Source organism: Epithele typhae (assembly GCF_022376455.1).
Source record: "Epithele typhae strain CBS 203.58 chromosome Unknown BXZ73scaffold_13, whole genome shotgun sequence".
Classification (NCBI taxonomy): Eukaryota; Fungi; Basidiomycota; class Agaricomycetes; order Polyporales; family Epitheliaceae; genus Epithele; species Epithele typhae.
In genome coordinates, this window is record NW_025954204.1 from 512,536 (window position 1) to 536,978 (window position 24,443).

The window sequence follows — 24,443 nt, forward strand, 5'->3', positions numbered from 1 at the left end:
CCGCCGTCGCTCGCGATCAAACGACGGTGACGTGCGCGAGCTTCTTTCCCGCCCCGCGACGGCTGCGGAACAGAGGCGCGCACGGCTATCGCGCCTATCCGCCCACTCGCCCTTGGTCCCAAGACGGAGCGCGTTCCGCAGCGTTCTCTCCTCCTTCCCCCCGGCGGAGCGCACGAACGTCCTTATAACCCACGCCCCACCCACCGTGAGCCGTTTCCGCCCCCCGCCCCCACCAGCCCCATGCCCGCCGGCCCCGCGCTCCCCCTCTTACAGGCCTTCCGCTCCTTTTGACCGCCCTCCGGCGATGCTCGCCACCCTCCCCCCGCTCCTCGTCCTCACCGTCCTCGACGCGCTCGCGCGGCCGGCCTTCGCGCGCGCGCTCCCCTCCCCTCCCCCAACATCGACACCGACCACCAGCAGGCGACAGGCTCGCCCTTCGGATGGACACCACCCCGTCTCCGTCTCGCGCGCGGAGGGCGCCGGCGTCGGGCTCGGCTTCACCGCCGCGGAGGACCAGCTGTACACGGCGACGCTGTACGTGAACGGGGTGCCGTACCAGGTGCGTGCGCGCCGCGCCCCCCGCGCCCCCCTGCGCGCGTGCTGACGCGAGTTTTCCCCTCCCCTACCTCCCCGGCGCGCGCGCGGACGCAGGTGCTCCTCGACACCGGCAGCGGCGACACCTGGATCGACCCGCTCTCCGTCGGCGGCGCGGTCCCCCCGGACCTCGTTCCGACCGGGGTGAACTCCACGCAGAGATACGTGTGCGTCCCCTTGTCCGTCTTTGTTCGCGCGCGGGGCGGGGTGCTCATGAAACGCGCAGCGACGGCTCCTCGTTCTCGGGCCCGATTGTCCTCGCGGACGTCCAGTTCGGTCCTTACACGGTCCACAACCAAGCGATCTGTGAGTGGGAGGGGGAAGGTGTGCGCGCCGAGCACGGGCTGATCGGGCTACAGCGGTTGCGTACGGCGCGGTCGCGACCTCGCCGTCGACGGAGGGGCTGTTCAACGGCGTGCTGGGTCTCGGAGGGTGCGCACCATTCTTGGTTTCTGCTCGACGAGTGGACGTGCTGACCGCGTTTTGCAGCGTCGACCTCTCCTCCGTCTACACTCGGCTCCGCAACACCAAGTGGGAGGCGAACGCGGTCTCGACAATGTTCAACGTAAGTGCCGAGCGCATGTTATGCCCACTCGCGCGCATGGACTGAATGAGTTCTCGCAGGTCTTCGCGCACCTCCCGGACGAGCCTGCGTATTCGACTTGGCTCCCGAGTCGCAACGAGATCGGCTTCGCGGACGGCGGCGTGTTGACGTTCTGTACGTTCGCGTCGACCAATCAACCGAGGGCACTATGAGCTGACATGACCCCTAGCGGAGGTCCTCGCAGACAAGACGGACGTGCTCACTGCTCCCCGGATACCGAGCGTGTTCACGAGCAGCTGGACCGCGCTCCTGGACGGGATATACATCAACGGCCGGTTCCTCTCCGGAGGGTCGACCGCCACCAATGCACTCGCGAACCGTACGGTCGTCCCCGAAGGGAGCATGGTGGCGTCGCTCGACACGGGCACGTCCTTCAGTACGTCGCTCAAGTCTCCCGAAGCTTCCCGAGCTGACCGGCGTCGACAGTCCAAGGGCTGAAGCGCTACGCGGAACAGGTCTACGTCGACGTGCCCGGGGCGCGGCGCGAGGTCCAGCCCGACGGCGACGAGCTGTGGCGCCTCCCGTGCGACACGAAGGTCAACGTCTCCCTCTCCTTCGGGTGCGTCTGCTCTCCGGGCCTGCTGTCCGTGGGTTGGTTTGGTTTACCTCTGTTGAAGTGGGATCGAATACCCCATACACCCCGCCGACCTCAGCAGGGTCGCAGTCCTGGACGACGGCGAGCTCGCATGCTACGGCACTTTCGTCGGGACCGAGGTGCCCGACCAAGGTCAGTCCCTCTCCGCGAGCGCGCCACCCACACGCTGACGAGCGTCGCACAGACTTTCTTCTCGGCGACACGTTCCTGCGGAACGTCTACGCGCTGTACGGATACCCCGACCCGACCGACCCGCACGCGACGCCCTACGCGCGGCTCCTCAGCGTGACCGACCCCGCGCGCGCGTGGGCCGAAGCCGACGCCGTCCTCGCCGACCGCCTCCGCGCGTTCGAAGAGCCCGCCGCCGTCTCCTGGGACGAGGACGAGGACGAGGACGAAGACGAAGAGGTCTCCCCCACCGCGCGCCCGTCCTACACCGGCACGCGCCCCGTGCTGAGCCTCGTCTCCTCCCCCACCCCCGCCCACGCGCCTGCCTCCCCCAGCCCCACCGTGTCTGCGCCCGCCTCCTCCCTTCCATCGTCGTCGTCGTCGTCCCCCGCGCTCTGGATCGCCGCGGTCGCGCTCGGGTGCACCGCGCTCGCGCTCGCCGCACTCGCGTGGGCCGCGGTCGCCCAGCGTCGCCGCCGCACGCGCCGCCGCCGTGGCGCGTTCGGCGCCGGGCGGCGCCCGGGCGAGAAGTGGGGCGCGGAGGACGCGGCGGACGAGGAAGAGGAGGTGGAGCTGCTCAGCGCGGTCTCGGACGACTCGCCCGTCGTCGCGCGGCGGGTGCGGCCTTGGTGACCGCGAGATACCGGATTTCCTGGCTCGTTTATGGATGTGTACATTACCATAGGACCAGGTGTCCTCCTTTGGAGATTTCGATTCTGTGTATCGGTGCATCTCTCAGGTGCACCGTACTTGCATATGTTCGGTTCAAGTGTTGGCCGGTGTGAAATAGGCGCCTGAAGCCTGAGGAGTGTGCTAGTCCTCGCATCACGGGTGTCACTGATGCGATTCAACTTCAACCTCAACTGCCACGCACGCAGCCTATCCGGCAATGCTCAAAAGCTCGTTGGCTATGGAGAAGACAGCAATGTATCGCACGTCAAGTACGGAACGGCGACCTTTACTCTACGCAGCCTCTAAACAGTACCGTCACAGCGCCCTACGTCTTTCAAGATGCACTTAAGGTAGACGCGGCCAGGAACCAGCCACCATGACATAAGCAGGCGCCCCCCGTTTGTCCTGCCTTTTCCCCTCCGCCCCTCACCCTTGTTTAAAGATTCTGGTCTCTGACAATGATAGTAGCTATCCTTAGCTCTCAATGCTAGGAAGAACTTTTGCGATATTCTCATTTTTGACCGAGTTATTAGCCAATAATTGAAGATGTTCTAAAACGTTGCAGAATACTGTTTCAATGTGTTTGAGCACGGTTTAAATCGGCGAGGAGAAATGTTTGAAACGGGCGTCTACAGTAGACGCTGAGCACGTGATGTACCGGCCCGACTTGTACCGTCCGGAAAGGCAATGGGAATAGTGTTCTGCTGCATGTGCCAGCCCTCTGAAGCTCCCATTACAGCAGATAGTCATACTTCCATCATGGAAGACTCAGCCGGTTATACAAGGGACATTACACAGGGTGGGGGTTGACAACTTTCCGCCTGCCCCACCCGTGCCAGTGGACGCCGAGGAGCTTAACGCTCTTCGGGACTCGTTCTCACTGTGCCAAGCGAAGCGCAGAGGCTCCTGGCCACCGTTGGGAAGCGATCTGGGACATGCATAGGGCACAGTTAGACCATCAAATGACAGAAACAGCAAAAGATTGTGTGCAGATGTCTATGGAATACATGTTTTGACCACCTCTCAAGAGGCGATGACTCGCCGGCGAGATTTGAAACATTCCCACGCCACCTGGATTGCTTATGTCATGGTAGCTGGTTCCTGGCCGCGTCTACCTTATCAGCGCAAGAGAGTGTCATGCTAAGCGACGTCATGAGTACGTGTTTTCTGTCAGGCAGCAACAACGGCGGAGCCGCGCGGTGCAGTTGACGTAAACTGTAAGAATCCGCGGTGTTGTAGAAGCTGCGCCTTTGGCAAGGCCGGCTTCTCTCACGCATGAAAAGTCCTATCCGTATGACCCAGGACCCAGATCAGGCTGCTCTACAGCAATCTGGGGCAGCGGAAGAGCGAAGCACGTAGGCACCGTACTTTCCGTCATGCCGGGGTGCTGACCGGGAGTTGGTGGGGACTCGGACCTCTGCGATGACAAACACCGCCTCCTACATCGCTACCGCACAGCTTCCGGACTCCGCTTCATCAACGCCAACGATTTATATGCTCTGTCAGTCCAACGACACTGCGACAGGTCTGTTACGCGCCATCATCGCTTCGTTCCCACACCGCCGCCGCAAGACTCGAATGAACTCCTCTCATCATGGGCATGGCGGAGACACGGTCCGTCGCAAAGTGCGTAGTATGACATGATATCTGCGACCGAAGGGTGCGACTGAATGTCTGTAGGACGCGATCAAAACCGCGGCAACGACCACTGGAACGCAAAATAGATTGGACGTCGATCCTGCTTCGTCCTCAACGGTGCGTATATTGACCATTTGAGCACGCTTGCGATTACATAACTTCCGGTTCTTATGACTAGTGCGGTGCTCATGGAGACGGCATGACCCAAGTCTGCCACCTTCTCGAACAAATTCTATTGCAACTTCAAACGGTATCTTGCCCATCAATGGCGGGGTGGCATGTCGATCGCTGAATTCGGATATCATACAGGGCCCGTCGGTTGAAGACGACAGATCTAATTTACATACCGCCAACGCCGGTGCCGAGGTACGTCACTCATCTCGTGATCCCTGTCCTAATTTTCTCAACACGATCAAACAGAGCCCCTCGGTTACGGAGGCTCCTCCAGGAGTCATGTCCCTGGAAAACCTTCGCGTCAGTGTTTTCCGACAAAATGTGCATTTAAGGTTGCTGAAGTTCATGTTCAGGGTCGAATACAGCGAAAATCAGAAAAGCAGCATACAGAAGAAGAAATCTCGAAAGCACGGGAGGAGAATGCAAGAACGGTAGAAAAATATAGCGATGAGCTGGTCGATCAACTTAATCGTGAGATTGATGGCCTTTTGACCTTCGTGGGTGCTTTATTCTACATATCCAATCGTCTCTAGTACCGACGCTGGTCTGCTAGGCTGGTCTCTTCTCGGCGATTATGTCTGCATTCAACGTCGTCTCATACACACTGCTTCAACCACCTCCGTCCGATGACAATAACGCTCTGTTCGCTCGCGTCCCCATACAACGACAAAGCACTTCCCTCGGTCTTCCTGCCTTCACCCCCGCCTCATGGACCATCTGGGTGAACTCGCTTTGGTTCCCTAGCCTCATCCTCAGTCTCTCCTCCGCGACAATCGGCATCATGATCAAGCAGTGGATCAAAGAGTACAACACTGGGCTCTATGGCAGCTCAAGTGACATCGCACGGCGACGACAGTATCGCCTCAACAACCTCGATCGGTCTCGCATCACCGTCATCTTCACCCTCGTGCCCTTGCTACTCCTCATTGCCGTCGCTCTCTTCATCGCTGGACTTCTTGTGCTTCTTTTTCACACCAACGCCGTCGTTTTCGCGGCCACTGCGGCGTTCAGCGGCGTCCTTTTGGCATTCATCATCGGAACTACTGTCGTGCCCTCTTTCCTTCCATCATGCTGCTACTTCTCGCCGCAAGCCCGCGCGTTCTTCTTCATTTGGAAGACGGTGCTCCTCACCTTCTACTTGGCGCGTAGATACTACGTCTACACCATGCTCTCGGTTCTCGACGCTGCCACCAGGCTGCGCCCCGTCCGCCTACTCGACCACGACGAGAGCGCGATATGGAAGGGCTACTATCACTTCTTCGACGCCTTCAACGCCATCGAAGACAGCCCGCACATCCTTCCCACGTGGAAAGGAGACGAGCACACCGTCACCTCCGAAGCGACTCACGTCCTCGACGCCGACATCCTGTACCAGGCCTACGCCAGCGCGCAGGACCACAAGAGCCTGGACAACTCCGTCATCTGTCTGTCCGACGCGGCTTCGGTAGACCTCGGCGTCGCGTATTGTCGCAAGCTGGACGCGGGATTCGTCGCCCAGCGCGGTCCCTTCCGCGCCCAGTGGCCCGCTTTCGCCCGCGAGCGCATGACGCAGGTCGCCGACCGCGTGGCCTGCACGGCGTTCACGTTGCCCCCCTCCCAGCTCACCAGCGGCGAATGGGACACCGCGCGCGACCTCCTCCGCTTGCCGGGGCTCTCGAGGAACGAGGGGATCCGACTGAAGGCAATCGTCTGCACGGGCCGCGACTTCGACGCCGCCGCGACGGACGCGCTCTGGCTGCGCATGCTCAACGAAGACGACTTTCGGGAAGTCACGGACGAGGCGACTCTGCAGACGGGTGCGCAGCACCCTTCTCTGCCCGCTTCCGCAGACCCGCTGACCAGCGACTCCGACGACGCCAGTCGCGTTCGCCGCGGCGCACCGGCTCGACGACGCCCTCCGCACCCTGCCCAGCAGCCCCACGACTCTCCACGACGCCCCCACCCGCGCCCCCGCCCTGCTGCACTTCCTCGCAGGGCACGCCTGGGCGCTCGACCACCTGGTGTACTACTCCGCCGTGCGCCTCTCAGGTCACCCAGCGGCGCTGCCCTCCCTCCGCCCCTTCCTCGCGTGCGCCTTCCACTCGATCGAGGCCATTCTGTGCGCCCTCGACGGAGAGGGAGACAGGCCCGAGCCCGGCAAGGCCGACGCCGACTCCGACTCGGCACGCGCGCCGCCGCTCGCGAGCCTCGCGCAGGCGTGCGCCGACCTCGCGTCGCACCCGTCGCCCGACGTCCGCGCGCTGGTCTCCCCGTCGCTCGTGCGCGCGCTCGAGCGCGCGTTCGTGCGGCTCGTCGGGACCGCGGACTGGCGCGGCGCGGCGCTGCCGGACGACGGGGGTCCGGACGTTCGGGAGGGCAAGGCCGCGCTCGATTTGCTACTGCGCGGGCGCGTGCTCGCGCCAAGTTGACGACCGAGGTCGGCGGGGTCGTTCGCTTGCAGTGCTTTCTCTTCGCCAGAGTGGTTGCAGCATGATGCACGAGCGACCTTTGGAGATAGGTCCAAATTGGGGAGCAGTCGCCGTAGTATGCACAACCAGTACAGCTATGCAATGCAACCAGCCTCGCCCGTCGCCTCGTCGTGCAGGTTGGTGAGAGGCTGATGTAGCACCACCCAGGGCCGCGCGATGCATATGCACGCAAATATCCAGAGGCTTAGAACAACGCAGGGAACGAGCGACGACAGAAATTTCAGCGCAGCAAGCATTGACACACGAAGCAGCGATACAACGCAATAACGGAGAAAGCTAATGCGCGGGCGCCAATGAGAGAATGAACAAAGGAAGACTACGGGAAACACAGTGTACAAGAGGACTACGTACTACTAGGAGAGGGAGAGAAACGGAGAGACGAGAGTGGAGAGAGGGCAGCAAGTGATACGCGTATGGTACGGGTTATATAGAACAACAGTTCGACAGCGGAGAGAAAGCCGAGGGAGCATAGAGATATCCGAGTGTCCGGGTCGGGGGGAGGGGCGACCGGGTGGGGGAAGAGGTGGACGAGAGGCGGCGACGTGCGGGGATGAGGCTGAAATGTCCCTGCGAGCTCGATGTATGGCCACGTGCGGCGGTGGGCAGACCTTGGGCGGCGCCGGCGCGATGCTGGATCGGGCGGGCAGCGTGGCCGCCACCGACTAGCGACGGCCGATCTCTCCGCGAGCACTGCACCGTTCGCGCCGCCTCTGCGCCCGCGATCTTGCGATCTTGCGATCCCGCGAGTCCGCGATTGCTTCCGTGCCCTACTCCGTCGCCAGCGTCTCCGCGCTGGGTGTGCGTACGCGTGCGCTCATTGCACGTTCTCGGGGTCGAACCACGCCGCGAAGTCGCGCTCGAAGTTGATGCTCTCGCCCGTACCGAATAAGGTTATGGAGGGGTCGAAGTCCGGCATCGTCGTAAAGTCCAGGCTGAACGTCGGATCGAGCTGATCAGGAGGCCCCCCAGGTCCGGGACCTGCCGCTGACGGAGGCGGCGGTGGCGGCTGGTGCGAGGCCATCGTCGGAGTCGACATCATCCCCGATGGCGACGGGGCCGCCATCCCGCTCGCGTTCGGAGTGGGAGGCGCGGGCGTAGGCGTTGACGCGTGGCCGGCAGGAGGTCCACTGGGTCCTGGTCCTGGCCCACCCATGCCGTTCTGCCGCGGGGACGCACCGACTTGCCCAGACCCGTCCTCAACCTTGGGCTGCATTCCGGGAGCCTTTGCTGCCATCGCAGGCGACGGTGGCGGCATCATGCCCATTGGCTTGCCGTGCGGCGGCGGGCGCGACCCGGGCGGCCCTACATCCTGGCCACCCGCAGACGGCGACGGGGCTCCGCCCGGTGGCATATTCTGCAGGTGTTGCGGCTTGTGCGCGTTCAACATCGACTGCCGGTACTGTGGCCACAGGTCCAGCCTCACATGAGCCCACACGACAACACAAGCGACACAAGATCAGACGTACGTGCTGCATCGCACCCGGCGGTGCTCCTGGCGGGCCCTGCTGCATCATCCCCGGCCCCGCGTTCATCGGTTGCATCATCTGTGGCCCACCCATGTGCTGGTTCATCATCGGCCCTGTGAGCGAGGCCATCGGAGGAGGGTGAATATTCATCGGCTGACGCAGCATGCCTCCGGGCTGCTGCCCTGGCGCCATGGGAGGCTGCATCGGGCCTGAGGGCCCGGCAATGCCCTGTTGAGGCATATACGGGGGCTGCGAAGACTCCCCGCCCGCGGGCGATCGTCGCGGGCGTTTGCGGTCTGGTGGCGAGGAATCGCTCTTCGGCAATTGTTCGGGCTGTTGAAGCTGCCAGTCAGAATGGACATCAAGCTCGAGCTCGATGGACGCTCACCTCTTGTCCGGGCGACGTACTGCTCCGCTTCGCACTTCGTTGGGGAAGCGCGTTCGAGCCCTGCTGAAGACCCATCGGCGGTTGACCAGGCTGCTGGGCACCCGGAGGCAAGTGATTATTCCGCAAGCCCGAGGGCGGCGGTTGCATAGCTCCAGGGGGAGGCTGTTGACCAGACTTTCGTCGGTACAGCTGAAGAAGATTTTGCTGCCGTCGCAAGTCAGCAAAGGGCAACCGCAGAGATGACGGCACACGCACCTTCTCTTCTACACTCATCGTCGAAAAATCCTTCTCCCCCAGACCTGCTTCGATCTTGATTGCTGTAAGAACTTGCGGGGGAATTCGCCGCAGCTCGCCTTCGAGCATCATCGGGTTGGCCTGCATAGGCTGTCCGGGAGGCACGCGATGCATCATCGACGGGCTTTGACCGGTCAGAGCATTGCCTGCTGGTGAGGCCGGGTTACTGGGTGAGCGACCGAGAGTGGAGAATCCGGGCTGCGCGTTCTGCTGCGGGCCTCCCATATGTCCGGGTGGGCCGTTGGGCGGGTGCATCCTTGGGGCCATCTGCGTCAACGGTTGGTTGTTTCCGACCCCGCCCATGTTCCCGACGGGGGTAGGATGGGGGCCACCCGGTGGGTGCGCTGGCGAGTTGGCCATCGTCGGGGACGGGTAAGGGGCGCCGTTCGTTTGGCGAGGCTGCTGTTGCGGCGGGCGATGGTTCGGGTGGACGGGCTGCATGTTCTGACCTGGCGGGAGTGAGCCCGGGGGACCGGCGGACGAGCCGGGCACCCCATTTGGCTGGGGGACGCCTCCGTGGAAGGCGTCCGGATTCTGAGCGCCGTTAGGCAGTGAACCACCTGCTTGCGGAGGCGGGGGCGCGATACCATTTGGTTGGGGCCCGTTCGCGAGCGGTGGGCGGCCGGTGTTGGGCGGCGCGTAGTATCTGCCCTGTTGCGGTTGCCCAGGAGGAGGGGGTGGACGGTTCTGCGGCTTCGCGGAGGCATTTTGGAGAGCAGTTTGATGCTGCAAAATGGCTTGTACTGGGGCTCGTGTAGGATCGGGGGAGGGCTCACCTGAGTGTACAGTAGCGCGTCGTCAGGTCCTTGGCCGCTGCTCTTGGCGGTGAAGAGCACCCAGAAGACGCTCCACCACCTATATGCGCGCAACAAGACGTATGAGCGCTGGAACTATACGCGTAGCAAACTACGCACTCGAAGAGAAGGCCCTGTTTCGCGTTGATTGGAGGCTGGGATGTGGGAGGGATGGAAGCCTCGCTCATGAGCTCATGAGCCGTCCTGCGGAAGCCGCGCTTGACGCAGTAGTCGTAGATGTAGATGTTGAACCTAGCGAGGTCGTAGACCATTAGTAGCGCAGCGCAAAGTGCAGGAGAGAACGCACATTCTATCGCCATCCCACTGTATGGTGGGCTCGCCATGGACGTTGGGCGCGGGGGGTTCGGGGGCCGCTGAGATATCGGTGGCCATGGGGGAGGGGGGTGGGAGCTACGCACACTGGTGGCGGCCACGAGTGAGAAGAGGACGAGGAGGGAGACGGACGCCACCGACCTTGCGCAGCAATGATAGGCCGGCTAGGTATCGGGAAGACGAGGACCGCGGCGAGCGGTGGGTGCTGGGGTTGGATTCGGGCGTCGGGGCGGGGACGAGCGGGATCGCGGGGGCGAGGGGCGTGGGGAACGAGAGGGATGGTGGCGGCCGTTGGGGGACGTGGAGGGGGAGGAGGACGATGGTATCGGCTGAGAAGGGAAGGAAGCTGGCGGGGGGCAAGCTGGAAGCGACCCCGGCCAGGCCACACACCCGACGCACGCCCGATCCCCATTGGCGCCCGCTCCTTTCCCACGCACGCACTTTGTGCCCAGATCAAACTCAGCTCGGCTTCTCGCGCCCTCCCTGCCCCGCCCCGGCTTCCCCTCGGGCACCCAGAAAGCACCCTCCTCCACGCTTGTTCTCCCCGCGCGGCACCCTTCATCCGCCTCGGCGACTCACGGAGTCCTGCCCGGGAGGAATAAGTTTGGGGGTCCGCAGTCTATTGCCTCTTCGCTCCACCGTCCACCGCATGCCCGCACCGAGCCCTCCGCAGTGAAAAAAACGAGGACGCAGGAATCTGGACGGATCGCGCCTGCGAACCAGGTCATCCTCGACCCGCCGACGCCTCGAAGCATGTACCGACGAGAGGGATCTCACGTCGAATAGACGTACATAATAGACTGCACCCAGCAATACAGTCTACACCCCAGACGTCACACTATGTCTGCCAAGAAACAATAAATGAAACCAAGCTTCGATGTATAGCACAATTAACCAACGCTCGTACAATAGCAAGTACATTCCAGATTACAATCAACGATACCGTACTAGGATATGTTCCGAGCCGCACCACACCCCCGATTTCGCAATGCTATAGGTGCCTCCGCACCACCGCAACCTGGAAATCCCATCCACCGACGAGCCATTTCACCTCCAGCAGCCGCTTAATCTCCCGCCACCCGGTCCCGTCCGGCCCGATTTCCTTTGCGTCCGCGACGACGTAGATGAAGTCCGCGGGCGAGAGCAGCGAACGCAGGAGCGAGCCCACCAGGAACGCAATCAGCGCGACGACGATCACCGTCGACAGCGTATACTGGCCTTGCGCGAGCGGCGGCAGCTGTAGCGGGCGCGAGAGCAGCCCGCCCTGCGCCTCGTCCGCGCTCGGTTCCGATGTCGTGACTCCGTTCGCAGACGCGCTTGTCTGCGTCCGAGTGGCGACCTCGAGCCCGGACACGATCGGGCTCAGGAGCGCGCTCGAGCGGCTCCCGGGGCTGAACCTGAGCAGCGGATGCTGTGTGTATCCGTTCAAGAACCGCATGAGTCCACTCGCCGCGCTCTCGACCGGGAGCCCATCGATGGGAGCCGCGACCGGTGCAACCTGCTGCACACCACGTCAGCACGTAGGCACGAAACCCGGGGATAAGGCGAAGTCCAAAACTCACCTCCGACGCATCCTCCTTCGCGCTCGCCGCGTCTGACGCACCGTCCTTCTCTTGTGCTTCTGGTGCGGCCGAAGGCGCAGACGCGGCCGCAGGCGCGACCAGAAGTTGCTGTGAGACCGCGAGGGGCGCTTGCAGCCCAGACGGCACCTGTTCCTCCGCGGAGACCGACCTGATACGACACCGACGTCAGTTCCCTCTGTCATGCCATTCCCGTCGCACGCCGCGCGGTGACACAGCCCGGCGCCAAACCGCAGCGGCGCCGTCAACGTGCGAAACAGACGAGACGTACCGTGCGAGCATGCCCATCTTCGCCGCGCGCATATCGAGCAGTTCGTCGCGCCCAATCGCAGTGAGGGACTCCTTCTCGCTCATCACTGTCACCAATGAGCCGTTGAGGGTAACCTTGAGCTTCGAGGTCTTCACGGACGACGCGAGTGGTGGGCGCACGCTCACGTCGACGATCGCGCGGCCCTCTTCAAGGTCAAGAAGCCACTGCGGCTTCGGCGGTGCGCTTCGCGTCTCGCCCGTGAGCGGATCCAGAATCGTCGTCATCTGGAACTGCGCCGTCGGGAGCGAAAAGCGCAGAAGATGGCGCGGAGGACGGTCCGCGGTGAGGCCCGCCGAGTGCAGCGGCGACAGCGGGAGGGTGTACGCGGCGCACGCGACGGGGAGCACGCCTGCCTCCGCCACGAGCGGTAGCGCGAGCTGGCCCGCGGGTCCGCGCTCGACGCGCGCGTGCAACCGGATGTCATACCCCGCCGGGTACAGCTTTGAGTCCACGATGAGCTCCGCGACGAGCAGGTCCACTGGGAGCCGTACCTCGCCGCGTTGCGTGAACATGCCCGGCGAGCGTCCGACGTCCCGCGCGCGAGGTGAACGCGACCGTGCGGCTCGGATCCGGCTCTCCAACACGCTGGGCTCCGAGCTCTCGCTCGACTCCGCGCGCGGGGAAGAGGATGGGTCAGGCACTGATGCGGGGGTATTCGTCACGATCCGGCTTGGTCGTGGGGTCGGGTCCTCCTTCGCGGGAGGGGGTGCAAGCGCAACAGTACCGTCGAGGATGAACAAGCACGAGTACTCCTTGCGCTCGGGGTGGAACGAGGAGTAGAGGAAGGTGCGCGTGCGATCCCGCCGGCGAAGCGTCCAGAGGCGTTGAGGTCTCAGCTTGTCTTCGGGTGACGGTGCGAGTATGAAGCCTGCCGCGGGGAGACGGATCAACGGAGAAGGAGATAGGCTCTTGACGTAGCTTTCGACAGCTAGGATCGACTTCGGCAGCATGCCGTTGATCATCGAATTGACAGCAGCCGGGATGGAACCTGCGTAATCGACTGCGACGACGCGTGTGCATCGTGTCGATGGAATCGCGTAATTCTCGGCCGAGTATGGATCAAGCGTCTCTAAGATCCACGCGTCCAGGTAGACGCGCCCGACAGGCAGGGAGGATGGGTTGTACTTGCTGGCCGCGAAGTTGCTGACGGAGTCCGGAGAGAAGGACGCGGCGACACAGAAGATCGCTGAGGTACCCTGGTTTTCGCTCGAGAGCTGTTCTACATCCACCGTGTTGCGTCGGGAGGCGGGTGTCGGGGCCGAGCCGCGGGCAACAAGGGAAGCGAGATAGAATCCACGGTCGCGGAAGGGGAAGGCGCCTTTCGTGATGACGAAGGCGGTATGGGCGTCCGCTCCGTAAGTTTCGAGGATGTTGACCGAGTCGAAGCGCGTGTCCCATTGCTTACGACAGTCGTAGCTGGTAAGGACCGAAGCGACTTCCTCAGCGGCTATCCCCTCAATGACCTTCTGACCCTTGTGGACGGGTATGATGGGTGAGATCTCCGGGAAGAGCTTCCTTTGCACAGGGAAATCCTTCTCACTGACGACAGTCCATCCATTTCCGGTGGGAGCGGCATACAGATCCTGGGCGAAAGCGAGAGCGTCGAGGGTATACTGCATCGGGGGCTTAGAGGAGGACGGGGCAGCATCGTCACCCGGCGCCATGGCGGGGGAGATTGCGGCGACGGCCTGCTGAGTCGTCGAAGTCGCTTGCTCCACTGCGTAGGTGAAGAACTTCGAGAACGAGTTTGCGAGCGTCTGTTGCGGGGAAAAGGGTGTCGCCGAAGGGGATGGCGGAACAGATGATGGCTCGCTCCCGTTCCCGGCCTCAGTTGCTTGGCTGTCCTTGTCCGCGTCCCATTCTGCTCGACGCCGGCGTATGACGCCAAGAACGGGCGGCTGGTCGAGCGGGACTCGAGCGGGCTTGACACGTTTCTGTTTCAAGAGGTTCTTCGCCTCGCGCTCCGGCATCTCTTCCACGTCAACCTCGACTTTCGCTCCATTAATCATAACGAGGCCCTTGTCCTTCGGCGCGCTCATCGGCCCTCGTCGTACAATTGCCCTGAGGTGCTCCTGTTCGGAGAAGACGGCGTCGTGAGTGATCGTCAGCCAAAGGCCACCGCCTCCTGACGAAAAGCGATGTCGACGGAGTGCGGCGATGCTTTGTGGTGGTGGATCAACGACGATGTCCAGCGACGATCCCCAGGTGTCCAGATCGCAGCGGACCTCGCATTCGATGACCGGGAGTTGCGAGTTCGCGCCACCTTCGGTTGTTGTGCGTCGCTTGGCGCAGCCTTCGTATTCCACTCGGAACGTGGAACGCTCATGGTCATATCGGAGTTGATGAGTCTTTCCGCCTTCCAACCGTGTAACCATGGGAGGACCGCCGCACTTGATGGCGAACTCGCCGACTCCAGCGACAGCGGTGATCATCTGTTGAGGAATGGACGCCTTGTTCGACCAACCCTTCGGATCGGATTGCTCGAGCAGAGTGACGAGGGTGGTGTTCGGTGACAACGCTTCGATTGCCCAGCCCTGGAGGTCGACCTGAGTCCGGATGACGTTCGGGTCGGCAGGAGGGATTTGAGGAAACAGGTTTGGGTCGTCCGCAGAAAAAGCGAATGCATGGATGGTGGTGGGAGACTTGTAGACTGTCTTCAGGACCACCATGTCTCGACCGCTGCAACGGCGATGGATAAATGCGCGGAATGAAACATCGAGGGACTCACTTGACAGGCCACGCGGGCTTCGTCTTATGGTGCCACAACTCCGTGAGCTCGTTGACGTCCTCTAGCAAAACCGCGTCTTCATACTGCTTGTCCCAGTACGTTCGGGAGCCCGGGGTTGTGATGGCTGCGTACAGATCCCATAGGCTGATGCCGACAAAGGTCGCTTCTGCACGATAAACCACGAGTGTTGGGTCGATGGAGTCCAGCTGAGATACAGATACCCCTCGGGCTTCAATGGCTATATGCGGTATGAGCATGCGGCTAACAGCGAGCACAACGATAAACGTACTCTGCTTCCACTTCGCTTCTGGTTCTTGAAGCAAGGAAGAAAAGTAAATGTAGTTGCGCTTGACGCGAGAAAGAATCGATTTCTCTGCCGCGTTGGATCTTTCCGTGAGGGTACGGGCTATCGATGGTCGCTCGGCTATTGTCGAGGCGCGTGATAGGCTCGTCGCGGTAGTGACAACCGAAGCTTGCGTATGTAGGCTGTGTTCCGCCATACTGGATGCGTCCTGGAACATCTGCTCGGAGATGAAGAATGACGAGGGATTCCGTGGTTCAAGTTCTTCGATCGGATGCGGAATGCCGTTCAGGCGAAGCGCGCCGGACGGACCGGAAAGCTCGATGGTGAGACGGACTTTGAGGACAGAGTGGTCGTTCGGTAGCTCCGCGTGCTTCACAGCAAACGTGAGCTTTGGCTGGTCCGCGGAGGAAAGGTCCGCGGGGGAGGCACGGGTGATATGTGTTGTCCAGGGCAGTTGGGAGACTTGCTCTGACGAACCCTTCGTCGAAAGCTGGACGTCCCATCCATGCAAAGAAGGCAAGGAGAACTCAACTGAACGCGTCAATCGTCGGATCTCCCGTTGTGTGTGCAGTTGTTCCATGGACAACTCCGTGCTGGACGTGGAATGGTCTTCATCCTCGGGGACGATCGAGTAGTCCACCGTCAGAGCTTCGCGGTCGATCGCAAAGCGTACGCGCTCTATTGAAACGCCATTCCCGTAGCCAGTCAAGAGAGGAACGCGAGATTGACGTTTGTGAACAGTCTTGAACAGGCCGACTGTCATCGCACTCAGTTGCTGAGCCAGACTTGAGCTCGAGTTGAAGCTCCAGACAATCCGGAAGTTGTGTTGCCAAAAACAGGTAACACGCATTCTGGGGGCGCTTGGAAGTGCGGAAGGGTCGGTGGTGGAGGGTGGCTGGATGCGCTGTATACACCATGCAAAAACTGTAAAAGCATCAGAAACGGTACAGCACCGATCCCCAAGAGACCCTCTGTATGATACTCACGCGCGACATCAGAGCGAACATACGGAGGAGAGGGTCGGAGATACGTGGGTTCGTCAGGAGAACGGGGCAAAGAGGTAGATATGTCGATTAAAGTGGTCGCGTCGTTGAATGTACGGGATATTGTGACAGCATCTCTAGGACTGGATGGCCATTGGCAACTTGCGCATGAGGTTTAGAGAAAACTCACTTCGCTGGCCACCCCAGAGAAAAGTTGACCTTGGAGATGCGCGTGGCTTGGTCGAACATTTCTAGCAATTGCGCCCCTTCCACCGCAGGATCCCACTCCTTCCTTAGTTCAGGGGTCGTAAGCACCGATTTCCACGCGTCCAAAGAAACACCTTCATCGCCAACAGGGACTTCCAGCACGGCACGGTAGATGTTTTCCCCAGCCTTGGTAGTGCGGCGATGGATGATGACGTCCGAGAGTTCCGGGGCGTTTGCGCGAGCCTTCCCCTTCCCAGTGGGCGAGTTGAGGTCATTGGAAGTCGGCACGCGCTTCCAATCGGTGGACGAGTGTGAGGTGAGTAGTTGGCGGAAGTGTGTTTGGGAATTGTCCAGTGCGGTGTACCAGGACTGACGCAGCCTACGCATTTGCTTAACACAGTTTGCTATATGCGCCGAAGAACTCGTACCTCGTCCCATCCATCGCCATGAGTTATCGTAAAATGTCGTGAAAGCAGCTGCGAGGACCGAAGACAGGATATATATGTAAGCCAAAAGCAGGATATATGCGTGCTTCGGCAAGGGTGGAAGTCGTGGGGCTGATGAGAGAACACGTGCAGGACAGCACACTCAGGATGCACCGTGGGCGATGTCGGGGAGGGGGAGGGAGATTAGACTGCGGTAAGCCCTGTGTCCTGGGAGACAGGCAAGGAGGAGGGGGGAAGAGGGGGAAAAGAGGAGGAAGTCAAGTTGACACAGAGCTCGATAATTCACTAGCGGTACTGGCAGTGGCACGTTGATTGGCGTCATCGCCGTTTTTGGCGTCAGCCACGTGCACCGCGACGTCGTGACTTTGCCAGTCCACGAAAATGCCGGCTTTTCTCACTTTCCTCACCAGTTGCAGCCTCCAATGGGCAAAGAACCGTGCACCCGAACTTAGTAGTACTAAGTATCAGGGATAGTATTCAAACACCGAGACGTCGTGGACACTCGCGGCGCTAGATTTAATAAGGGTCAAACGACCCTGATGAGATAAAGAAGTTTGAATGTAGCTGGGCGGAAACGGTACAAACTGGATGCTATTCAACAAATACACAGGACCATCATTACTCTCGTTCACCCCTCGCGTTCCGGACCTGCCATCAACTCCGCAAACCTATCCAGCGCGGACTGGGGCGCCTTCTCGTTCACGAACGCGTGAAGATTGTCCCAACTCTGCTGCGAGACTCGACCGGCCATCGCGCACATGTTCTCCTCCACCCTCGTAATCCCTGCATCGACATCGCCCTCCGCACCCCTCCCAATCTCCTCAACCAGCACAAGCGCGAGCTCGAGCCCGTCGAGCATCGCTAGATTCGCTCCCGCCCCGGCGAACGGTGTCATGAGGTGCGCGGCGTCCCCGATGAGCGTCACGCCCGTGCGGTGCGTCCACTTGTGTCCGGGCTTGAGGACGTACATCGCGCGCTGGTACATCGCGGCGGGGTCCGCGTGCTCGACAAGCTTCCGCGCCCACGGCACGAACCCGTCGTAGAGAGCGAGGAGGGTCGCGCGCGCCTCTGCGGGGTCCGTCGGGAGTGTCCAGTCGGCGGGGGCGCGGACGAGGGTGTAGGTGCGCAGGCGGCCGTCGCCGTTGACCTGGGACGCGAAGAGCTTGTTCTCGCCCATGACGAACGCTGAACCTTTCCCGACCGCGGCGACGGGGTCCGCGAGCTCCGGGGACGCGGCGACGGTGGGCGTGAGGGAGATCTCCGCACCGTTCACCCCAGAGTAGAAGGGGGTGGCGGGGGAGACGAGGGGGCGGACGCGAGAGTTGGCGCCGTCGGCGCCCACGAGGATGTCGCAGGTGGTGGTGAATCCGTTTGAGAAGGCGAGGGAATGCTTGCCGTCGCCCAGGGGCGTTGCGGAGGTAAGAGCGTGGTCCCACTTGATGGAGTCCGGTGGGCAGGCATCGAGGAGAAGCTTTCGGAGGACGGTGCGGTCGATCTCGGGGCGGGTGCGCTCTGGGGGCGCGGGGCCTCCGTCCTCGCCGTGACCTTCGTTGTGGAAATGAAGCTTTCCGGAGGCGTCGTATATGCGCATCTCCTCGCCCTCGGGCCGGGAGTTAGTCTTGAAGGCGTCTTCGAGGCCGTTCTCGCGCAGGGCGCGCTGACCGTTCGTCCAGCCGAGATCGAGGGTGCCGCCAAAGTGGGCGCGGACATTGGCGTTGGCATCGCGCTCATAGAGCGTGGCGGGGACGCCACGGCGGGAAAGGGTGAGAAGGAGGACGAGGCCACCGAGGCCGCCCCCTATGATGGCAATATTCGGGGAGTTCATGGTGGATGGGGACATGCTGGATAGGGGTGAGATGAGATGAGGAGGATGAGTGCGGTACTGCTCGCCCGGCGAAGGTTGTTTATATAAGGGTTGAGAGGGAGATTCAAGAGGGCATACTTCAGACATTCCCGACTTTTTCTGAGCCGGCTACGAGTCTCATGTTGAAACTGACTTGGTGATGGTCGAGGCCCAGACTGGAGTTTGAGTTGGCGGATTGTCGGCGCCGAAGGACGCCGAGCCTCGCCGTGCGCGCTCCGGGCTCAGAGTGGATCGGGGGTACCAGCAAACGCCCATGTGTCCCGTCGCATCCGGCCACCTTTTCCACATCAATCTCTCATCTCATGATGCGACATCCTTGTAAGTAGTGCAATACTGCGGCAAGTCGTCATAACCTCCGAGATTTCGAGTACGCGCGACTTCGCATCATACGTGGCACCCGGCGCACGGATAACCAAGGTTCGTCGCAGTACGACAAGTCAAGCCGCTGGCTGACTCGATCCTCGCGTTCAGGACACACTCAAGGCGTACGAGCGACTCATAAATGGGCGTCCGGTGTGAAAGGCGGTCATAAAACTCGCTGCGCGTCAGGCGAGAAGCTTACACACAGTGCGGGAGGACCATCTCTTCGAGACCCAAGGTTTGACACTGCCGTGTCCGGAACCAGCCTCTGATGGTATAACCGTTCTGAAGGAGTTCTGAAAGGACGACCAATGTGTAACGTGGACGTTGAGCAATACATGGAAGATCGAGTTCTCACAGCTTCACGGACTCCTTTTCCTCGTCATCCCAGGCATCCAGATCATTCTGGAGCCTTCGACACAAAGGAACCTCGCCAATCAGGGTCACAACGACGTTCTCGAGTAACCCTTGCGGACACCCCAGCACATTGAGACAATGAAACAAAAGTGATGATGGCAACGAGTGTGGCAATTAACAGAAGGTACAGTAAGCCCAATTTTCTCTCACTCCTAATTAACCATGTGGATATTTCTGCAACAGAAAAGACAAGCAGCACACACGAAGTGCGAGTATCAGGTCAAAAGTTCGCAGCGGAGCGTCGAGCACGATGCCCCGCAGCCCGGCGCTGCACATGAAGCGCATCGGCCGCGCTGGAGGCGACGCACGCCTCCCCGTCCTCGGAGAGTGCGAAGCCGGACGCGCACGATTCTGCAAAGAAAAGCGCCCCACATCAGCCTTGCGCCCTCTCATCGACGAAGTGTGCGTCGCGGCTCACCGATGACACACGCGCCCCCGCGGCACCCCACCCGCCCCGTGTGCGGGATCGCGCTGCAGTCGCGTCCGCCGTCCGCGCTGCGCGCGCCGCCCGGCGAGTCGTCCGCGACGCACCCGCCGCAGCTCTCCAGGTCCGTCCGCACGTCGACGCACTCGCGCCCCCGGAGGTAGCCGCGCCCGTCGGCGGAGACGCCGTACACGGGGCAGCTGCGCTGCCCGAGGGGGCACCGCGCCGCCCGGCGTGGGGCGAGACTCTGGCGGGTGAGGCTGGAGGGGCTCGCGCCGCCGACGTCGGCTGCGGACGAGAGGTCAGCACGTGGGCGAAGAGCAGGAGGGGCGGCGGGGCGCACGGCAGGTGGGACCGGCGCTGGGGCAGGAGAGCTGGCCGCCGGAGTAGAAGGAGGAGCACGCGGACGCGGATGTCGCGCCGACGACGGAGTATGCGCCGGGCGTGGAGCATTGCGAACAGCTCCCCGCGCCTGGGTGGTCGGAGTAGAAGCCGGAACAGCTGCGAAGGCATGTCTGTGAGCTCGCGCGAGTGCGCCGCGGATCGAAAAGGACCCACCAGGAGCAGCAGGCGGCCGCGCCCTCCCACGAGAACTGGCCCGCAGGGCACTCCTCGCACTGGGTCGCACCGTCGCCGCTGTATGACCCGGCGGGGCAGGGCGTGCATGTGTTCCCGTTGAGGTACGTCCCCGCCGTGCACGTAGGGGGGTCAGCGATGCACGTGCCCGAGTCCGCGTCGTAATGGGTCCCGTCCACGCAGGCGTGGCATTCCGATGAGGCGAGGTCGCTGACCTCGTTGCTGGGGCAAGGAAGACATTCGGTACCGTCGGTGGAGTAGGTGTTGGCCGCGCACGACGAGCACTCGCCGTTGAGCGAGTACTCTCCGGGAGTGCAGGCGGGTGCGTCGATGACGCAGGAGCCCGAGTCGTAGTGGGTACCGGAGTCGCAAGCATGGCAGGACGAGGATCCTGCGTCGCTGACTTGCCCGTCGGGGCAGGCAACGCACGAGACACCGTCCGTCGAATATGTGTTGGCTTCGCAGTCGAAGCATGCGTCTTCGTCCACGAACTGGCCTGGGGGGCAGGTGACGGGGTCGACGACGCAGGAGCCGGAGTCGTAATGGGTGCCGGAAGCGCAGGCGTGGCAAGACGAGGAGCCCACGTCGCTGACTTGCTGGCCGGGGCATGCCGTGCACGATGTCGCGAGAGGGCCGGAGTAGGTGTTGACCGGGCAGGCCACGCAGCCCATGCCGTCGAAGTACCTGCCGGCCGTGCAGGTGTTCTGGAGTGTGCACGAAGCGGCGCCAGGGCTGCTGATCGAGCCGGAGGGACAGGCCGTGCAGCTCGATGCCAGACTCCTGCTGTAAGTGTTTGTGGGGCACGTTGAACAGGATAGCGAGCCAGGGCCGCTGTAAGTGCCGGCGGTGCAGCCCACGCAAACGTCTCCCGAAAAGTACGTGAACCCGGCGCGGCAGTTGGAGGTGGAGGCTGATGAGACTCGTTGTATGAGTGCGAGGCCAACGCCGAAGAGGGCAGTCGTTGTCACGAATGATCTTCCTGAAGTTTTGAACATATTGCCGCCAGTTAATCCGAAAAGAGTGTATGGAGCCTCGTGGCCCGGAGGGAAGAGCTGAACGACAGAGAGCCAGAGAGGGAGAATCGACTGCAAATCGACTGCACCATTCGAGGAGCTTTGAGGTCCTCGGCACTGGGCAGTTATACTTCTGGCGCTTTGGGACAACGATATCCCCGGCGAATTGTGACAGGACGGCAGTTAGCGTGGCGGATGATGGGGAGGGATGGTTCCTGAATATCCTGCAAGAGTGGGTATCTCCGACGATCACTTTATCAAAACAGACGGAGCCGTACCATAAATCCAATGAGCTGCGACGTCGCATATGAGGTGGGCAGACAGCGGAGTCAAATATACTGATGGTGATATTTGTGCTCTCTGTGTGCGTAGTAGAGGTAGACATCTAGACTCTGAGCGGGCTGCCTGGAACGTCAAACGATTGAGCCAGGCCACATAGTAGAAAGACATACACAAGAACCCACGCCTTCGAACGCTGCCAGAAACGGTGCGTGCCTGACGAGTCCGCGCTGCTCGGCTGGTCAGATTGGAACTCCGACGCGGCAGCCACGCTCGCGTCGTCGAGCGGTTTTCCGCACGTACACATCCAGCGGGCCAGACTCGGAAGGCGAGACGATCCGGCGTGCGCAGTATCCACAGTTGGGGGATACTTTAGTGCACGTACAGAGGGGACAAGGAGACTGGGGCTCACCGAATGGACGACGAGATGTTGAAGGCCTACCAGATGCTGTCGTTGAACGTTGATTCGGAGAGACTGGACGGATGGCGAGATCGGTCGTAAGTACGTTGATGGCGAGCGTGGCAGCGCGCGACGGGGCGCAGCCTCCCTCCACATCTTGTCCAGACTCCACATCGGTTTCTCGTCATCGCCAACGACATCCTCGCGGCGCAATACTGCGACAACAAGTTGTAATAGCTTCCGAGATTCCGAGTACAACGTGCGACTTCGCATGTGCCGTTTTCACGCGTGGCACCCGGCGCACGGATATGTAAGTAACCAAGGTTCGTCGCAGTACGACAGAAAAGATGGCCACATTGACTTGAGGAACAGCCACACCAAACGTGTGCCGTTAGAACTCAGCGGGACGAGGCGACCCAGTCTCGGACACGACTCCACAAGAGTCATGCACAGTCGGACGTGCCGCGCTGGCGTAAGTGCTTTTAAGGCCCATCAGTGGCGCCCGGCCTGGTCAAGAGGAGGAGGATGAAGTGTGGGCCGCGTGAACCTGGCAGTAGTTGAAGACTCAGCCGAACTCGCGATCAGCCGCTGCCGTCGGACGCGCGCGTACGCCCGGCTCGTCTCGACAATGGTCGCATTCCAGCTGCGCACGTACTCCGCCAGGTCGCGGAACCAAGGGACGATCTCAGTGCTGTGGGTGTGCCGGCACGTCTCCGATGTGGGTGCTGCCATCGCTCAGAGGGACGGGATGGTATAACTTAGACGAGCTCTCGCCGTCTGCGATATGCTATCCTCCAGACTCCCCCTGCTACATTGCCAACAGGTGAGCCCCACATTTTCAGGTCTCGAGATGTCCACTAAAACGTAACCAGCTGTCAAAGCTCCTCACCAACATCATGTCCACCACCTCTGCTCCCGCCTACTCCGGCATCGCGATCGTCGGTGGCGGTCTCGGCGGTCTGGCTCTACTCCTCACCCTCTCTCGCCGCGGCGTCCCCGCCACCCTCTATGAACGCGACACCGACGCCGCCAGTCGCGCTCGGCTCGGCGGCTCCCTCGACCTCGGCTACGAGAGCGGGCAGCGTGCCCTGCGCGAGAACGGCCTCGAAACCGCCTTCAAGAAGTACTCTCGCGAGGAGGGCGACGCCATGAAGATCTGCGACGCCGCCGGCACCGTCGTATTCGACGACTCCCACTTCGGGCCCCGCACGAGCGACACCCACCGGCCCGAGATCGACCGCGCCGACCTCCGCCAGATCCTCGTCGACGCCTGCCCCGCCGCCTCGATCCAGTGGGGCCACTCCCTCCTCGAGGTACGGCCCCTCGACGACGGCACGGGCCGCCACGAGCTCGTCTTCGCCGACGGCGCGCGCGCGGTGCACGACTACATCGTTGGTGCCGACGGCGCGCACTCGCGCGTCCGCCCGCTCGTCTCGGCCGCGGTCCCGGAGTTCACCGGGGTGAACGGCGCGGAGTTCTACCTCACCGCGGAGACGATGGCGCTCCCCGCGCTCGCCGCCGCGCGCGCGTTCGTCGGCGAGGGCACCGTGAACGCGCTGCAGGCCGGGCGGATGTTCGCGCTGCAGGCGAACGGCCGCGGGCGGATGCGCGTGTACGCGTGGTTCCGCGGCCCGGAGGCGTGGACGCTGCCCCACGAGCCCGCGGCGGCGCGCGCGGCGATCCGGGAGATGTACGCCGGGTGGGCGGGCCCGCTCTTCCTCGACGTGCTCGAGCACGCGGACGAGCAGACGATGTTCCACCGCCCGCTGTACCGGCTGCCGATCGGGCACACCTGGGAGCACAGGGCGGGGGTGACGCTCGTCGGCGACGCGGCTCACATGATGAGCCCGTTCGCGGGCGCGGGCGCGAATCTCGCGTTGCTGGACGGACTGGAACTCGGGCTGGTGCTGGTGGAAGAGCTCGGGAAGGGCGCGAGTGGCGACGTCGAGGGAGCGGTGAAGAAGTTGGAGGAGAAGATGCTCGCGATGGCCGGCCGGGTTGCGAAGAAGACGCAGGAGAACTTGGAGGCGTTCATTCACGACAACGCTCCTCAGTCGGTGGTCGAGAGGTTCAAGGTGATGATGGCTGGTCCGCCTCGCGAGGGTTAGATGTAGCGGGGCTTGATGTATTAACGACTTTGTTGAAGTAAGCCAGCGAAGGAACTTTTCTACTGGATCTTTATATGTATCGAGGAGATTTTCGGACGGAAAAAGACGGGCGTAATCACCCCCCGGGATCATAGGCACACTCGCGCACGTGTTCACGGGGCTCGTTGCGGTGAGCAGTAGCGAGAACTGGGCTTGGGCGAAGATAGAGTCGCGCGACCCAGACCTGTGTGAGTGTCAAGACGTGAAGCGTTGAATA

General features: G+C 62.0%; 7 protein-coding genes across 7 annotated transcripts; 3 read left to right on the forward strand and 4 right to left on the reverse strand.

Annotated features, from left to right (window-relative positions):
- Positions 1 to 304: 304 nt before the first annotated feature.
- On the forward strand, positions 305 to 2,594 carry BXZ73DRAFT_76235 (acid protease; the record flags this gene model as incomplete). Its single annotated transcript, XM_048022376.1, has 10 exons — positions 305 to 559; positions 652 to 761; positions 821 to 900; positions 954 to 1,026; positions 1,084 to 1,159; positions 1,219 to 1,312; positions 1,368 to 1,574; positions 1,625 to 1,757; positions 1,816 to 1,925; positions 1,978 to 2,594. The coding sequence occupies 10 exons, from the start codon at positions 305 to 307 to the stop codon at positions 2,592 to 2,594; spliced, it is 1,755 nt and encodes a 584-aa protein (XP_047879695.1).
- Positions 2,595 to 4,804: 2,210 nt separating this feature from the next.
- Positions 4,805 to 5,577, forward strand: BXZ73DRAFT_1626 (uncharacterized protein; the record flags this gene model as incomplete). Its single annotated transcript, XM_048017531.1, has 2 exons — positions 4,805 to 4,942; positions 4,999 to 5,577. Coding segments are annotated over 2 exons (717 nt in total), but the record flags the coding sequence as incomplete, so codon positions are not given.
- Positions 5,578 to 7,727: 2,150 nt separating this feature from the next.
- On the reverse strand, positions 7,728 to 10,248 carry BXZ73DRAFT_89153 (uncharacterized protein; the record flags this gene model as incomplete). The annotated part of the gene is made up of 6 exons (XM_048025185.1): positions 7,728 to 8,312; positions 8,380 to 8,721; positions 8,768 to 9,787; positions 9,838 to 9,916; positions 9,976 to 10,107; positions 10,163 to 10,248. The coding sequence occupies 6 exons, from the start codon at positions 10,246 to 10,248 to the stop codon at positions 7,728 to 7,730; spliced, it is 2,244 nt and encodes a 747-aa protein (XP_047879697.1).
- A 931-nt stretch (positions 10,249 to 11,179) lies between these two features.
- BXZ73DRAFT_76238 (uncharacterized protein) lies at positions 11,180 to 16,748 on the reverse strand (the record flags this gene model as incomplete). Its single annotated transcript, XM_048022377.1, has 8 exons — positions 11,180 to 11,689; positions 11,751 to 11,919; positions 12,040 to 14,757; positions 14,807 to 15,044; positions 15,096 to 16,034; positions 16,097 to 16,236; positions 16,284 to 16,679; positions 16,729 to 16,748. The coding sequence occupies 8 exons, from the start codon at positions 16,746 to 16,748 to the stop codon at positions 11,180 to 11,182; spliced, it is 5,130 nt and encodes a 1,709-aa protein (XP_047879698.1).
- Positions 16,749 to 17,374: 626 nt separating this feature from the next.
- BXZ73DRAFT_89155 (monooxygenase) lies at positions 17,375 to 18,586 on the reverse strand (the record flags this gene model as incomplete). The annotated part of the gene is made up of 1 exon (XM_048025186.1): positions 17,375 to 18,586. One exon carries the CDS (start codon positions 18,584 to 18,586, stop codon positions 17,375 to 17,377), a length of 1,212 nt encoding a protein of 403 aa, XP_047879699.1.
- A 1,021-nt stretch (positions 18,587 to 19,607) lies between these two features.
- BXZ73DRAFT_44243 (uncharacterized protein) lies at positions 19,608 to 21,382 on the reverse strand (the record flags this gene model as incomplete). Its single annotated transcript, XM_048019297.1, has 5 exons — positions 19,608 to 19,738; positions 19,806 to 20,099; positions 20,155 to 20,312; positions 20,370 to 20,447; positions 20,880 to 21,382. 5 exons carry the CDS (start codon positions 21,380 to 21,382, stop codon positions 19,608 to 19,610), a joined length of 1,164 nt encoding a protein of 387 aa, XP_047879700.1.
- Positions 21,383 to 22,975: 1,593 nt separating this feature from the next.
- Positions 22,976 to 24,187, forward strand: BXZ73DRAFT_99781 (FAD/NAD-P-binding domain-containing protein; the record flags this gene model as incomplete). The annotated part of the gene is made up of 1 exon (XM_048028111.1): positions 22,976 to 24,187. One exon carries the CDS (start codon positions 22,976 to 22,978, stop codon positions 24,185 to 24,187), a length of 1,212 nt encoding a protein of 403 aa, XP_047879701.1.
- Between the last annotated feature and the right edge of the window lie 256 nt (positions 24,188 to 24,443).